Here is a 15,292-nt window from a genome sequence, read left to right on the forward strand (position 1 = left end):
GAAGCTCACCAGAATGTGATGATGACAATCAGGTGAGGCTTCAATGAGCTCCGAAAGGGGGACTGCAGTGCTGAACCCTGAGCAGCTTTGTTGGTGAAACAGAAAGGTCTGCAAAAGACCTCTGAGATCCCAAACCCCAACCCCAACCTGCACTCCTTTCCCTGGACTCTGGGCCCACTCCATGGCCTCCATCAGGTGCCCAGCACTGAGCACACCCTGCAGCAGGCGACTCCCAGCTGAGAACTGTGAATAATTAAGCATGCTAATTCACTTAGCATCACATCTCTGGAGAAAGGCATGATTTCCACTTCGCTTGCATGCCGTGTTTCTGTCACTTCCCTCCAGTGTAACTCACTTGGTGCTGATGGATCTGACTCCTCTGATGGCTGTGCTGGGCTCCAGACCCATCCGTGGTCACTGCTGCATTTCTGTGACCATGCACACCCAGTACAAGCAGCTAGATGCACTACTCCAGCCAGGGCAGCCCTTGTGCAGCACAGCAAGTAACCTTCCAAGCACAGAACCACAGAACACAGTGGGTAGGAAGGGTCCTTCAAGATCCCAGAACCACAGAGTGGTTGGGCTGAAAGGAACCCCTGCCCCCAGCTCAGGCTGCCCAGGGCCCAGCCACGACCTCAGGCACCTCCAGGGATGGGGCACCCACCGCTCAGGGCAGTGCCAGCATCTCTCCGCCTCTGGGTAGAGAGTTTCCTCCTCACATCCCACCTAAATCTCCTTCCTTTAGCTTAAAGCTGTTCCCCCTTGTCCTGTCACTATCTGCCTGTGTAAAAAGTCACTCCCTCCTGTTTACAAGCTCCCTTTATGTACTGGAAGGGCCACAACGTGGTCACCTCAGAGCCTCCTCTCCTCCAGTTTGAACACAGTCAGCTCCCAGCTCTCCTTTGCAGAGCTGCTCCAATCCTCTGAGCATCCTGATGTCCTCCTCCTGACCCGCTCCACATCCTTCCTGTGCTGAAATATTGACACACCTTCAATAATGCATCCCTGGGAGGAGCTGGGAGCTGCCCACACTCCCAGGAGCTCCGCAGCCATGAAGATGACAGGACGGTGTGAGTCGGGAAGGAGGCAGCAGCCAGCAGCCCACGTTGGCACCCAAAGCAGCCTGGAGGGTCCTCCTGCACACCCTGCTTCTGTGTGACACAGCAAGGCAGAGCTCTCAGCCCGCCTGCCCCAATCTCCTGCTACAGCTCACAAGCCCAGACTCATGCATGAATGCTGCACCACCAGCACCACGTGTACACAGCTCTGCTGGGCCCCCCTCGGACAACCAGACTGTGCACAAAGAGAAGTCAGCCTCGAGCTCCTATGACGTGACCGACTGCAAGGCCAGAAACAGAAAGATGGGGCAAGTTTGTTTTTGAGCCCAGCCTGCTTCTGCCTCCAACCCAGGCATGCTGTAAGCAGCAGCTTTCCCTCTTTCCATCTATAAACGCCTCTCAGATCCTTCTTCTGCTTTGTTTCCTGCCATCTCTTCAGCTTACATCAATCACTGTAAAGACATTTGACTTTGCATTTTGCTCACAGTCTGATGAATCAACAGCTCCACTTTTCACCACCCTTAAGGCCAGCAGCTTGCCTGGTGACAGCCATGAGACTCGAAGGAGAGCCAATCCCACACCAGCATCCTGCCTGCTGACACCAACGAGACCCAAAGCTGAGACCCAAAGCTGAGACCCAACGCTGAGACCCAACGCTGAGACCCAAAGCTGAGACCCAAAGCTGAGACCCAAAGCTGAGACCCAAACCCATGCCAGCATCCTGCCTGGTGCCCCCAGTGAGATCCAAAGTTGAGCCCCAACTCCTGATCAATGCATTAAACTATTTTACTGCTCACTTGCCAAGACTGACACAAATAAATACATCACAGTCATCCCAGGAAAGCATAAGGGAGGAAGATGCACACACTGTGATAGCAGCTCTGCTGTTTTATCACAGACAGAACGTGAGCAATCTGATGTGATGGGGCTGTTTATTTTTCCTAATGCATGCAGCCCATGGGCTGTGTGTGTGTGTGTGTGTGCAGAACACAGCTGCTGAGTGCCCGAGGGCTCCAGCAGGGCTGCTGCAGATCATGGCTGTGCATGCACCATCTGCACAGCACCACACCGTGATGTTCTGACGGTGAGGAAGGAAAGCTGAACAGTGGAAAACTCCAAGTAGCCAAACAGAAAGCCAGGAGAGCTTCTGGGTCACCATATCTGCAGAGTGCAGGGTCCCTCCTGTGGCACAACCCCAGCCTGGCTCAGCACACAAGAGCTGAACTCACTGGAGGAAGCATTAACAGCACTGCACTCCCTGCAATGCACACTGCAGGGGCTGCTGCAGGCACGGAGGGCCTGGATGACTCTGGTGGGGCTGAAGTGATAAGGCATGATGTGAACTGAGGATGTGAGCATCTTAGAAACAAAGCCTTACTGGCCCCCTAATGAGCACAACAAAGCATATTACCTCGTTATGCTTTCAGTCTCAACAGCAGCCTGTGAGAGCTGGTCTGATGGCACACTGTATGGCCCCCTCCTACAAACCACCTTCAATTTGCCCCTTCTCCATGGCACAGAATGGTTCTTCATTGCACTCAATGAACAAACTAAGTAATCAATACGGCATAAAAAACAAGACCAACCAGGCACTACATCACTCCAATCCAACCCAGAGCCTATTTTATCACAAAACCATAGGAAAGATGTTTAATTAATAACCCACCGGTCATCTTTTAGAATGGTTTTGCTCCAGCAGCTGAAAACTGACAGAAGCTGTGCTCCCTCCCTGCCACCCAACCAGGTTCAGCCATTCCAGGTGGCTTTTTTTGCTTGAAATGATTTCAGCAGCACTCAGCAGGCATTGCAAAGCCTTCCCTTCTAATTCCCATAAGCTCCTTCCCAGCACAAGTACAACACTGGACAGTCCCAATCCCTTTTCACAGTGAATGGTTTTAAGGCAGAACTGCATTAATAAAGGTAAAACTTTGCAGCTTTGTTTCTTAGAAGCAGAGCTACCTGTTCTGCAGTGAAGCACACGCAGTTTGGAATAAATGGCAGGAATGCTGCTTTCCAAGCTGGTCCTGCACGATCACTTGGCCACTCTGCTTCCCCACCCCTCAATGTTAGGAATATCTTCATCCCCAAAGACATCCAAACCCCCATGGCACAACCTGCCCTGCTGCTGTGCTTCCAGCCACTCCTCCAACCAACACGGCTCTGTGATTCCCAGCTGACAGCAGCACAGCCATGAGGCAGGAGCTGGGATGCTCTGAGGAAGGCATGGAGCACATCAGTCACACCTCCTGCCATGGAGAAGTGCCTCAGGAGCTGCCTGCTCTGCTCCTCAGCTCGTGTCCCTTCCCTTAAGCTTTTACCTGATCAGACAGGTCACGAACTGGAGAAAATCGGAGTGAATGATTGCTGTTGAAGGAGCAGAGATGGCCTGGCATGAAAAAGTCTTAAGGAAATACAGAGTCTGAGAGACATTTGTCAATGATGCTCGGTGGCAGCTCTGTTTTTACTTCCTTTGTTTTTCTCCATTCAGAGCTTTGGAAACAGCCTGTGGCTCGGCCAGGCAGCACCCATCACCCACGGCAGCACAGCGGGGCTCCTATGCAATCCCATGCGCCCCAACTCCAACCGACACCGGCAACAGAGACCTGACCCCCTGCCCTTCTCCCTTCCATCCCTCACAGGGTGGCGACGGCAGCGCCGTGCTTGGATCCTTACCTGGCTGGGGGGGGGTGAGGTGGAGGCATCTGGTGGTGCATCATTGGGTACGGCGGGGGCTGCTGGTGGGGCAGGAGGCCCTGGTGAGCTGCTGTGCCCAGCGGGTTCAGCGCGGGTGCGGAGTGCTGGTGAGGCTGCTGGGCGTTCTGGCTGTGCTGCTGCTCCATTTGCTGCCGGGCGCGGAGCTCAGCGTACTTCAGCTGCTCCATGTGGAAGTTCTGGCGCTCCGTCAGCAGCTGCTGCCTCTGCTGCTCCAACTGGGGGGAGAAACACAAAGGGAATGGGTCAGAACAGCAAACTGAGAGCCTTTCAACGGGGCAGCTGGGAGCAGAAACAACCTGTGCTGTGTGCAGCGGTGGGCGCAGGCCATTTCCCAGCTGCACCCAATGAACTCGCCTCATTTCATCCTAGAGATTCTTTCAGTACTGCTATTAACACACTACTTGATCATAAACTGCACAGAGCATCCAGCACTGCTGCAGTTCCAGCAGAAACCGTGCAGCTCTCTGAGGAAAGGTTGAGGGAACCGGGATGGTTTGGCTTGGAGAAGAGAAGGCTGCAGGGAGACCTCATGGTGGCCTTCAGTGCTTGAAGGGAGCGGATAAACAGGAGGGGAACGGCTGTGTGTGAGGGTGGGTGGTGATGGGACAAGGGGAATGGTTTGAAAGTGAGACAGGGGAGGTTGAGGTTGGATATGAGGAGGAAGTTTTTCCCCCAGAGGGCGGTGAGGCACTGGCACAGGTTGCCCAAGGAGGCTGTGGATGCCCCATCCCTGCAGGCATTCAAGGCCAGGCTGGATGTGGCTCTGGGCAGCCTGGGCTGCTGGTTGGTGACCTGCACACAGCAGGGGGTTGGAGCTGGATGAGCATCGTGCTCCTTTGCAACCCAGGCTGTTCTGTGATTCTATGACTCTTAATTAAGAATCATAATGCATTTCTATGACAGTTAAGAAACCAGCTCTGTTTGCTACTCATGCAGCAGGATTGAGAGGTGCTGCACTGCACTCTGTGACCGATCCAGGCAGTGTTGCCGAGGAGCTGCACATCTCAGGGATGCCCTCCAGGAATCCCAGAGCCCCCCACGCTTTGTGCTGCCCGTGTGAGTGCTGACAAAACACGGATGAGAACCAAATTCCACTACAGAGCGTGCATTCAGCAGCAGAACCAGATGGGGACAGAGCTGATGAATAATGCATCCTGCTGGTCGGGGGCTGTTTGTCAGAGCACAGGGACAACAATGCGATTTGTCACGCTGCCATGAGCCCTTTGTCCCTGCCCAATGGGACAGGTTAGGGGGAGGGACTGGATGAAACGAGGAGACACAGACACCAATGGTGTAATGGTGCATATATGGCAACAGAGTCGGTAGGCGGCAGGAGGTTCAGAAAGGAACTGTTGCAAGTGACCCTGAAGACCAAAGCACTGCTAACACACACTTGTTATGTTCACTTACACTGCTGCTGTGCTCTCTCCATGGCACCCTACCCTGCCGTGGTTTGTCAGAAAAGATGGTTGGACACAGGAAAAAGGTTCCTTCATACAAGTTATGATGCAGGCTTGTGCCGAAACCATGCAGAGCCCAATCAACCACTTCTGTGTTAGGCTCCTCATAGCATCACAGAATGGTTGGGTTGGAAGGGACCTCAAGGATCACGAAGCTCCAACCCCCCCACCAATGCAGGGCCACCAACCTCCCCATTTCACAGCAGCCCAGGCTGCCCAGGGCCCCATCCAACCTGGCCTCCAACACCTCCACGGATGGACGGGGCATCACAGCCTCTCTGGGCAGCTGTTCCAGCCCCTCACCGCTCTCACAGCACACAACTTCCCCTCACATCCAACCTCCAGCTGCCCTCCCTCAGCTCCAAACCATTCCCCTCGTCCTGCTGCCATCTCCCCTTGCCAAGAGCTGACTCCCCTCCTGGCTGCAGGCTCCCTTTAGGCACTGCAGGCTGCACTCAGGTCACCCCGCAGCTTCTCTTCTCCATGCTCAACAAGCCCAGCTCCCTCAGCCTGTTTTTGTAGGGAGGTGCTGCAGCCCTCTGAGCATCTTTATGGCTCCTCTGGACCCTCTCCAACAGCTCCCTGTCTTTCTTGTACTGGAGGCCCCAGACCTGGATGCTGCACTGCAGGTGGGGCCTCACAAGAGCAGAGCAGAGAGGGGCAATCACCTCCCTGTCCCTGCTGCCTCCCCTCTGCTGATGCAGCCCAGGATACCATTGATTTTCCAAGCTGCAAAGCACACTGCTGGCTCATGGTCAGTTTTTCATCCACCAGGACCCCCAGTCCTTCCTGCATCCATGCCCACGAGCTCAGCACAGCACTGCAGACAGCCAGTGGAAGGCTGGAGCAGCATAAAGGCAATTGGTACCAGCACACTTCTCAGTGGGAAGGTCCCAGCAGTCTGCTTCTGTGTGCTGCAGGACCTGCAGGAGCAAAGCAGGGCCGCCCAGCAGGACGAGCACACAGAGCTCAGCTCCCTCATAACCCCGTTCCTTACAGCTCACATTCAGGCACGCAGCCATGGGCACAACTTTCCCCACAGCCCTCAGGTTTGTGGCAATGCATTTCGGTGCTGCTGCAAAGAGATTCACCATTAGAGGCACTCTTACAAGCACTCTGTACATATGTATGCTCACACAACAGTCTGTATGACAGTTCCTTCTTCAGAAAGTAACTCCTCCCCATACAGGAATGGTAAAGAAAGGCATTCGTGTGCGATTATGAATTCTGGGTCAACGAGGCTCCCACCAACAGGATTCCCATTGCACACAATCAGAGTTGGCAGCACTGAAATTGCTTCAGCTTAAACACTGAGTCAATTTGTTTTGCCCATCGCCTTCCACTGCGCAGTCTGCAGCACACATTTCTTCCAACACTTATCTTTGCTGTAACACAGCAGCAAATAAAGGCATCTGCACAGCGTGCAACAGCACTAAGGGCTTTTTTGCTTTAATTGTTCCACCCAATATCCACAGTGACAGGTGAAAAGACCACGTTTAGCTGCCAGAAAGCCAAGGAGGAAAAAAAACTGTCTGTGTATTTTTAAGAAGGAAAATGTCACATGCCTCAAAGAGGAAAAACCCTGTCACTAATAGAACATATCCCCAAATACAGCCAGGGAGAACCTTTTCAGAATAGTTAGGTCCATTTCCAGCACTGCCAATCAGTGTCGGGGCAGACACTGCGCTGAGGTGGTGGAAGATGCTGAGCAATCCAGCCAATCCTGCTGACATTCTGCTGCAACAGGAGACCACAGCTTGTCAAACCCCATCAGTGTGATTAATGCCACGGCCAGGATGTAAATTCCATTAAACTCACATGGCAGGGCAAACGTGACAACTCCTAGAATGACCGCTCAGTATCCTCATCACATCTGGAGCAATTGCATATTGACAGAAAGCAAGGTAAGAGAGAATAACACACGCATGGACTGCTCCCTGGTTACAGTGCAGCTTTGGGTCAGCTTTGTAATAGCTGCAGAGGAACTGCACAGCAAAAGCCCATGGAGCTACAATGGGAAGGAAGGTGTGCAGTCATTGCATGGATCACAGAACGGCCTGGGTGGCAAAGGAGCACAGTGCTCATCTCACTGCAACCCCTGCTGTGTGCAGGTCACCAACCAGCAGCCCAGGCTGCCCAGAGCCACATCCAGCCTGGCCTTGAATGCCTGCAGGGATGGGGCATCCACCAGTCAGATCCCACCAGGCACAGACAGCATCTCCTCCTGTTGCACCCTGACTTTAAGAGATGCAGGTACCCACGAGCCATCCCCACAGTGCTACTATCACCAATCCCAGCCTGGGCTGCACCACAGTCACTCCCAATGGCACTGCCATTCCCAGCTGGCCCCACATCACCACCCACCAGACTGAAGACAAATCAGCAATGCTTTCCTTTGCTTGCCCAGCTCCTCCAGTTCCACCTCACTGCCAGATGTACCCAAAGGGAGCAGATAAACAGGAGGGGAACGGCTGTTTGTGAGGGTGGGTGGTGATGGGACAAGGGGAATGGTTTTAAAGTGAGACAGGGGAGGTTTGGGTTGGATATGAGGAGGAAGTTTTTGAGCCAGAGGGTGGTGAGGCACTGGCACAGGTTGCCCAAGGAGGCTGTGGATGCCCCATCCCTGCAGGCATTGGAGGCCAGGCTGGATGTGGCTCTGGGCAGCCTGGGCTGCTGGTTGGCGACCTGCACACAGCAGGGTGTTGCAATGAGATGAGCATCGTGCTCCTTTGCAACCCAGGCTACTCTATCATTCTATGACACATCCATGGTTGCTACCAGCAGTCCCCTCTTCTCATGTGACATCGCTGCTTCCCTGTGCTGCAGCTGCTGCTGCCCTCCCCAGCTCACACAAATCCCTGCCTACAGCAAGCAGTTGGATGGCATCTCACCTGGGGGATTCTTCCAAGGATATCCTCCAAAAACAGGAGGTGCACACTTAAAACCAAACCTGCAGAGCAGGTCAGGAAGAGAAGCAGGCAGCACTGGCTCCCCATCCCTCTGGGGAAGCCAGGTGTCCATCACTGCGTTCTCTTCCCAGGAAGCAGCAGTGCTTACATCAGTTATCAGCCAGGTCACAAGGCCTGCACAAAGCTCACATGTAACAGACAGGAAGCAAATCTGTCATGTCCCCACTTTGCTGCTGTGGTAAAGGGAAGATTCTGCATAGCAGGGAGGGCTCCAACAGCACAGCGCAGGGGAACAACAAATTCCAGCTGGGGTAGAAATTGCTGCACAACAGGGAGCAAAGCTGCAGCTGCTGTTAGCACACATGAAGTCTCGCCAGTACTGAGCCCCATTTCAGATCAGCATCCCACTACTTACTGCCTCTTTCTCTCGGTCCATAATGGTTTCCAGCTCCTCGAAATGGCGAAGCTTTATCTCCAGCTTTTTCATCTGTGTTTCCACCAGGAGAGCAACCAGGGACTTGATTTTTCTTTCTTCCACTGCTGCTAGGTGCTGAGAACAAAACAGAGCTCAGCTTTAAATGCATTTCATGGTTACCAGCCCCACCTGCACCTAGCTGTAGCCATTCTGTTCTGTGTCTGGACAGAAATCAGGACACTAGATTATCAACTTTATGCTCAGAATCAGAAGCCCTCAGGATACTACCAAGCTTTTAAATAGGGGTCTGGTTGTAACACAGGCAGCACTGTGGCTGCTCATTTCTCACTAGCCATCCAACATTCTGGACACAGCATGCCCAGGGGAGATGCAAACAGGGGAGCACCTCACTATAAAGCCATACAACCTCTTGCTGCAGCAGTTCAGCCCCAGGATGGGGCAGAGCCTGACTAATGAAAAGGAACTCGAAACAGTCCCATCCAGTTTCTTTTGATAACCAGGCTGCAAGGCTGTGTGTACACAGTGCCAAACAGAACAGGAAAATGCAGACTCCCTGAAAGGCTGTGACAGACACACAGACAGGCACCTGGCATGGGAGACACAGAGCTTCATACATGGCATGAGACAGCCCATGGAATGCTGCACATCTCAGGTGGGAGAGGCACACAGACTCACAAGAGCCCACCAGCTCTCATTGACAGCTTACAGCTCCAAATGAAGCCATGCTCAGAACAGGCACTGCCACCACAGCATTTCTGCATGGCACCAGGGCAGTGTCAGTGAGTGGGCTTCAGTGAAACTAAAAGATCTGCAATAAAAGTCGGTGACAAAACTCCCATGGTTGGGACACAGAGCCTCTGATGGACATTTTGCCTGGCTTGAGGTAATTTTAATTATTACACTGTTAGCAAGAAGTCAGGTAAAAGATGTCTACAGTCACAAGCTAGAAAGTTGGGAGACCTCTGTAAGTGTAAAGAAAAGAGAATCTTCCCCCTCCCTGGAAGCACTGCAGGCCAGGCTGGATGGGGCTGTGAGCAGCTGCAGTGCTGGAGGTGTCCCTGCCTGTAGCAGGGGGTTGGAACTACATGATCCTTAAGATCCCTTCCAACCCCAACCATCCTGTGGTTCTGTGTGTCTGATCCTCTATGATTCACCACCTGTGGCTGGTCTGTTTTGCCTGATAGTAAGTGGTGATGATCCCTCTGCCTCATCCCAACCCAGGGGTGTTTTCTCATCATATTCCCTCCCCTGGTGCCCCCAAGGGAGGCTGTGAGGGGCTCTGAGCACCCAGTGGAGCTGCAGGTGTCTCTGTCTGCAGCAGGGCAGCCCATCCCCATCCACTCAAACAATCCTGTGACACAGAGGCTCTCCCCTAAATGCTCACATGCACTGGACATCACTCCCCAGATAGGACAACTTTCCTCCAATCCTTGGTTCTCCTTATAACTGCAATAATTCCTCTGATATCAAATCAAGAACTTTGTAACAGCTCTTCACATGGCCAGGTCTGGAGCTTAACGTGAAGAACTGAATTAGGCTCAGACAAGACACAGCTCAGCAAGAGCCTTAACACTGTCTGGGTTTTTAAATGCAGCTGGAAGGAGAAATCCCTGCTGCATCTGAATTCTACTCAGAAGCACGAGCACTCTAATTAAAACATATTATTTCCTGTAATGTAAAGCTAGAATTCTTTGGGAATATCTGTATGATCATAATGAAAACCACCATTAGCTGAGTCCCTCCTCCCTCCAGCACTCGTTAGCACCTAATGGAGGCAAGTGGGATATCGGTTTGATTTGGAGAACAAAGACTTCCATTAAGCAGAGATTAAACTCCATGCTTTAAAGCAAAGCACGGCTGGAAACACTTGCAAGGCTGCTGAGCAGCAGTGGGTTATCCTGTGGGTTATGCAGGTGGAAGGGCCTGGGACTGGAAGCAGTGTGGATGCAGATGTGATGCACAAGGAAGGCGGGCAGAAACCACGTGACATGAAAACAGAGACTGAAAATGATACTGTGAAAGAAGCAAAGGCGTTCTGGTTCCTGCAAAAAGAGAACGAACAAAGGAGATTTTGACCATCATCAATTGGTCATGATGGGGTGTAAGAGCTACCAGGACAGCGATGCAAAGCACAGCTCATTAAGGGGCTGCAGACAAACAAACAGGAGACGAATGACGGCCAAAAGCACGCAGTGAGCAGAAAGCAGCACCTCTGTGCTCAGGTTTCATCCAGCTGCCCATAAAAACCACTGCACCACTGCATCTGAGCACATCGCCTCCTTGCTCCCAACGAGGGGTCACAATGGCACAGCACAAAGGCAACTCGAGGGTGCTGCTTCCTTCAGCACCACAAGCAGAGAGCCACCGAGCAGAGGGAAGCCCTTACAAGGGATGCCAAGAGTTCAGCTCTTTCTCAGGGCTGCTCACTGGCTTCATAGAGGCACGAGCAGCGCCTGAATTACGTTACACAGCTTCACTGATGAGGCCAAGCAGAAGAAATCAAAGATGGCATCTGTGGCCTTTCAAGGTATTAGAGATCAGAACATGAAATTCTACAGCTCTGGAACAAAAGACCATTTTAAAAAGAGATCTAATGTGAACTGCAAACCAAGCAGTGGATCTGTGCGCAGAACAAACCTTTGCTTTGGTGGCAGCTGAGGCGAGAGCAGCAGCTGCAGCTGTAGCCACATTTCCTTCCGAGATCTCGTGTTCCACTTTCTTCTTCCCAGCCTCCATTTCTTTGTCTTTGCTTGCATCAACGTTCTCCTTGTTCTCTTCTGCCTCCTTTTCTTCTGCAAGAGATTTGTGGCCAAGTTCGTTACGTGCATTCCCCCTTTGTTAGCAGCACGCTGCCAGGACAGGAACTGCACTGCTCTGAGTCAAACCAACCCATTCATCCACACCCCACCAGTCCTACGTTGCTGCTGCTGCCCATCTGAGTGCTGCAGAGGGGACAGCATTAGTTTAAAAGGATCTGATCCAACACACACTTTCAGTTTCCATCCTGTTTATCCCTTTTCTGCCATCAGTGTGCTTCCACCAGACCTTTTCTAGCTCTATTTCCAGACCAACTCCATTACCACCTCTCCCTTCTATATGAATTCCAACACATCTCATTCTTCCCGGTGCCAACATGCTGGCTGTAAGCCCCAGGTAAGAGCAATACATCCACCAGGTAAAGAGAATGTGTCAAATAACATGAGGAACATCCCATGGAGGAACAGCCCATCAAAATAAAGACTGCAGCACCTCACAGGGAAATCACCCCACCGAGTTACTTTCTAAGTGCAGAAGTGGGCAGCCCCATTTCTTTGTGTGTGAGTGGAGTTGTGTGAGTTCTTTGTGATGGAGTGCAATACAGGCAGAAGAATTTTGACCTACACTTGCTCTCCAACTGTAATTTCTCCACCCAGTCACAACACGCTGTGAAAGAAAGCTCAGCTGAGCTCCAAAAGGAGTTCAAGGAAGAATTCAGTGCCTGAGCTTTGCAGCAAAATTAAACCAGAATGTTTACTACTGAAGCACGAAGCAGCCTGATGTGCAGGAGGAAATACTTCTGCCACAGTTGAGTTTATGGTCCTTTCCAAACACTTCAGAGGAAGGCTATTAAAGCTAGCACAGCCTGAGGAACAGCTGGGGGCCATTACCTGGTTTGGTGTCTGCAGTCGCTTCACTTTCTTGCTCCTTTTCTGGATTCCTCTCATTTTCTCCTTCTTGTACTTTATCACCTTCCTCAATTTCACTCTCTGCTTTGCTTTCAACCTAAACAGGATGAAGGATTGGAGAATGAGAGCTATACGAGGCACCCACTGTTGACTTGGATGACAGCTTTCAAATTGATTTGCAATCATGAAGGAGGATTAAATTTTAAAGGCTGACTTCTGCTTAAGCCCATTTTGACACTCCTACCAACAGCCTGAATAAAGCCAGTAACTGCAGCATCAGCTCCAGCGGCCCAGGCTGAGCTCTCCACCTGGTGGGATGTGACACCCTACAGAACCTGCTGGCACATGTTCTGCTCCCTGCTGTCCCCACGTGGATGTGGGCACACCTCACACCCTGTCCCGTGTTTGTTATGTTAACAGCATTCATAGAAGCATAGGATCAATCACAGAACCACACAATGGCCTGGGTTGCAAAGGACCACAAAACTCATCCAGCTCCAAGCCCTGCTGTGTGCAGGTCGCCAACCAGCAGCCCAGGCTGCCCAGAGCCACATCCAGCCTGGCCTTGAATGCATTCATCTGCCCACGTGTTATCTTCAAATTGTGAGGAACTGTAACCACAGCAGTGACCTGTGGGCCCAAATGCCACAGGTGAATTACGTGTTTCTGCCCAGGAATTGGTGGGAGAGCAATGCTTGCAAAAAGGAAGGGAAACAATTTAAATCTGGGCGCCTTAAGCTACCATCAGTGGAATCAGCAGCAGCTTCATGCTTAAGACTGCAAGCATCATTTTCCCCTTGGAGATTTCCTGCAAAAAGGAGTTTCACTGACCAGCTACAGAGACCTCCACTGAGGTCCACCAACCTCATCTCCCACACCCAGGGGATGGAACAGCTCCCAAAGCAGCACCCAGAGCTGCACACATTGAACAAGCATTGCTCCCATTGTCAATGCAGAGTTCCAACAGCAGTTAATCATTATTCAGGTTGTCTGCCCAGCTCCACTCAATCATGGTTGCCAAGCACTGCAAGGAACCCAAACAACTCACCGTTTCCCAGGAAGGCCCTCACCCCTCTGATCCTGACAGAGCCAAAAGCTGCTTTCAACTCTGGGAAAGGCAATTTGCCACGAGACAGACTTTTCCAGGGCAAGACTTCAAAGCAACTCCTGCCTTAGACCACTACAAGTCCTGAACAACAGCAAACCAACGTCCTTCTGCAGCTGAAGTCCCCACGATTCATTTGATGCTGACTGCTTTACATTTCCTCCCAGCCCCAAGCTCCTTTTCTCAGCACTAGGAAACAAGATGCTGGCAAAAGAAACGTGGCAATGACTGAAGACCAGAGCACTCACTGCAAGTGGAGTGGGGACTGCAAAGTGCTGGGGAGCACTGCTCTCACAGGACTGACCAGCACACTCCTTCCCCCTTCTTATCAGGCATTTCAGAACGCAGTGATTTGGGTTTGTGAGTGTCAGAAGTGCCTCATCAGACCATATGCTGAGCTGAGTTTACCTTCTCAGGCTGCTGCCCATCTGTCTCTGTTTCCATTTTTTCTTCTTCGGCTCCATCTGAGAACACAAATAAAGTATTTAGAATTGTCATAACATTCATTCATTACGCTCATTTCAGAATTAACTCAATTTTCTGTTCCGTGCTGATGATGGTTTATAAGGAAAGCCACACAGCACTGAAATCCTGGAGGACACAAAGCCTCTTACATTAATCTTGGTTTAAAAACCAAGTTTACTTGCAAATGTGAATGTAAGAGGTTTTCTTTTCAGCCCACCGAGCAGGACAAAACGTGGCATTATCTGTGCTCTGCTGATACACCCAGCTCACCCACAGAGGGGGAAACACTCAGCTCTATCAATTTTAGCCACATAAAGAAGAGTTTAACACACAGCTCCGCAGTGCTGGAGTCACACAGTAATTCCCACTGCTAAGTCACAGCATTATACAATATTTTCCCCAGTACAGCCAATTTGGTTCTGTAGATGGTTGTCAGTTACATGATTAACCTCAATTACGGAGCTGCCAGACTTGTAATTCCTCCTCAGCACCGGATCCCCTGAGCTGCTTTTGATGCACGGCCCATCCAGCAGCACTCTCCGGGGCTGCAGGTCAGCTGAAGATTTAAATTCCATCCTGCAGATGCCACAATTCTGTGCTAAGGTTCCCAAAGCAATACCTCATTACTGCCTACGCCAGCACTTGGTGCCTTGCAGACAATACAGTGGAGTTTGCTGGCATTTCACACGCCTTACAGACAGAATTAGAGAAGCATTCAGGTTGGAGGAGACCCCTGAGATCCCCTTCCCCCCCCTATGCCCACATCCCTCAGTGCCACATCCCCACAGCTCTGAACACCCCTGGGATGGTGACCCCCCCTTCCCTGGGCAGCTGCGCCAGCACTGACCACTCTCAGGGGAAAGAACTGTTCCCCATATCCAACCTGTCCCTCCCCTGGTGATCTTGAAGCCATGACCCTTGTTCTGTTGCTGTTAGCAGAGAAGAGGCCGACCTCCATCTCACTGCATCAACATACGGAGCCCAACGAATGGGAATTGAATAATAACGATGCTCAAGTCAGAGAAGACAGTCCAAAAGGTGTCCTGTGATGGATGGTCCTGGACAACTCTCCCACTTCCTCCCCGGCTGTACTGACAGCAGTACCTGTGGCTTTGTCCTGGAGGCTGGATCAATGAAGTGACCCAAGTTAGAGCCACAGAATGGTTTGAGTTGGAAGGGACCTTAAAGATCACGTAGTTCCAACCCCTGCTGTAGGCAGGGACACCTCCCAGCACAGCAGCTGCTCACAGCCCCATCCAGCCTGGCCTGCAGTGCTTGCAGGGAGGAGGCATCCACAGCCTCACTGGGCCCAAACAGTTTGGTTTTTTTTTTTGCTTTCTCACTAGAAAAAAAACATTTAATATTACAACTGCTGTGGATGTGTGGGTCCAGACAGCACCCACTGCCTCCTGTGCATTCACAGCATCACAGCACGGTTGGGTTGGAAGGGACCTCAAGGATCACGAAGCTCCAACCCCC

The 15,292-nt window shown here is 51.7% G+C and overlaps 1 protein-coding gene across 1 annotated transcript; it reads right to left on the minus strand.

The window, feature by feature from the left end:
- Positions 1 to 12: 12 nt before the first annotated feature.
- On the minus strand, positions 13 to 13,811 carry LOC122191399 (SWI/SNF complex subunit SMARCC1-like). The gene is made up of 5 exons (XM_042891660.1): positions 13,757 to 13,811; positions 12,226 to 12,340; positions 11,216 to 11,370; positions 8,558 to 8,692; positions 13 to 3,988 (listed from the first exon to the last, which is right to left on the minus strand). The coding sequence occupies exons 1-5, from the start codon at positions 13,790 to 13,792 to the stop codon at positions 3,728 to 3,730; spliced, it is 702 nt and encodes a 233-aa protein (XP_042747594.1). The 5' UTR covers positions 13,793 to 13,811; the 3' UTR covers positions 13 to 3,727.
- Between the last annotated feature and the right edge of the window lie 1,481 nt (positions 13,812 to 15,292).

Source organism: Lagopus leucura, unplaced genomic scaffold (genome assembly GCF_019238085.1).
Source record: "Lagopus leucura isolate 7727_CA_CO unplaced genomic scaffold, USGS_WTPT01 227-2_obj-0_obj, whole genome shotgun sequence".
NCBI classification, from domain to species: Eukaryota; Metazoa; Chordata; class Aves; order Galliformes; family Phasianidae; genus Lagopus; species Lagopus leucura.

Coding starts and splice junctions, on each gene's coding strand:
- LOC122191399 (XM_042891660.1), bottom strand. CDS start 13,792: ATGGAAACAGAGACAGATGGGCAGCAGCCTGAGAAG. Junction 11,371..12,225: donor GACTGCAGACACCAAACCAG/GTAATGGCCCCC, acceptor AATCTCTTGCAG/AAGAAAAGGAGGCAGAAGAG. Junction 3,989..8,557: donor TGGACCGAGAGAAAGAGGCA/GTAAGTAGTGGG, acceptor TTCTCCCCCCAG/TTGGAGCAGCAGAGGCAGCA.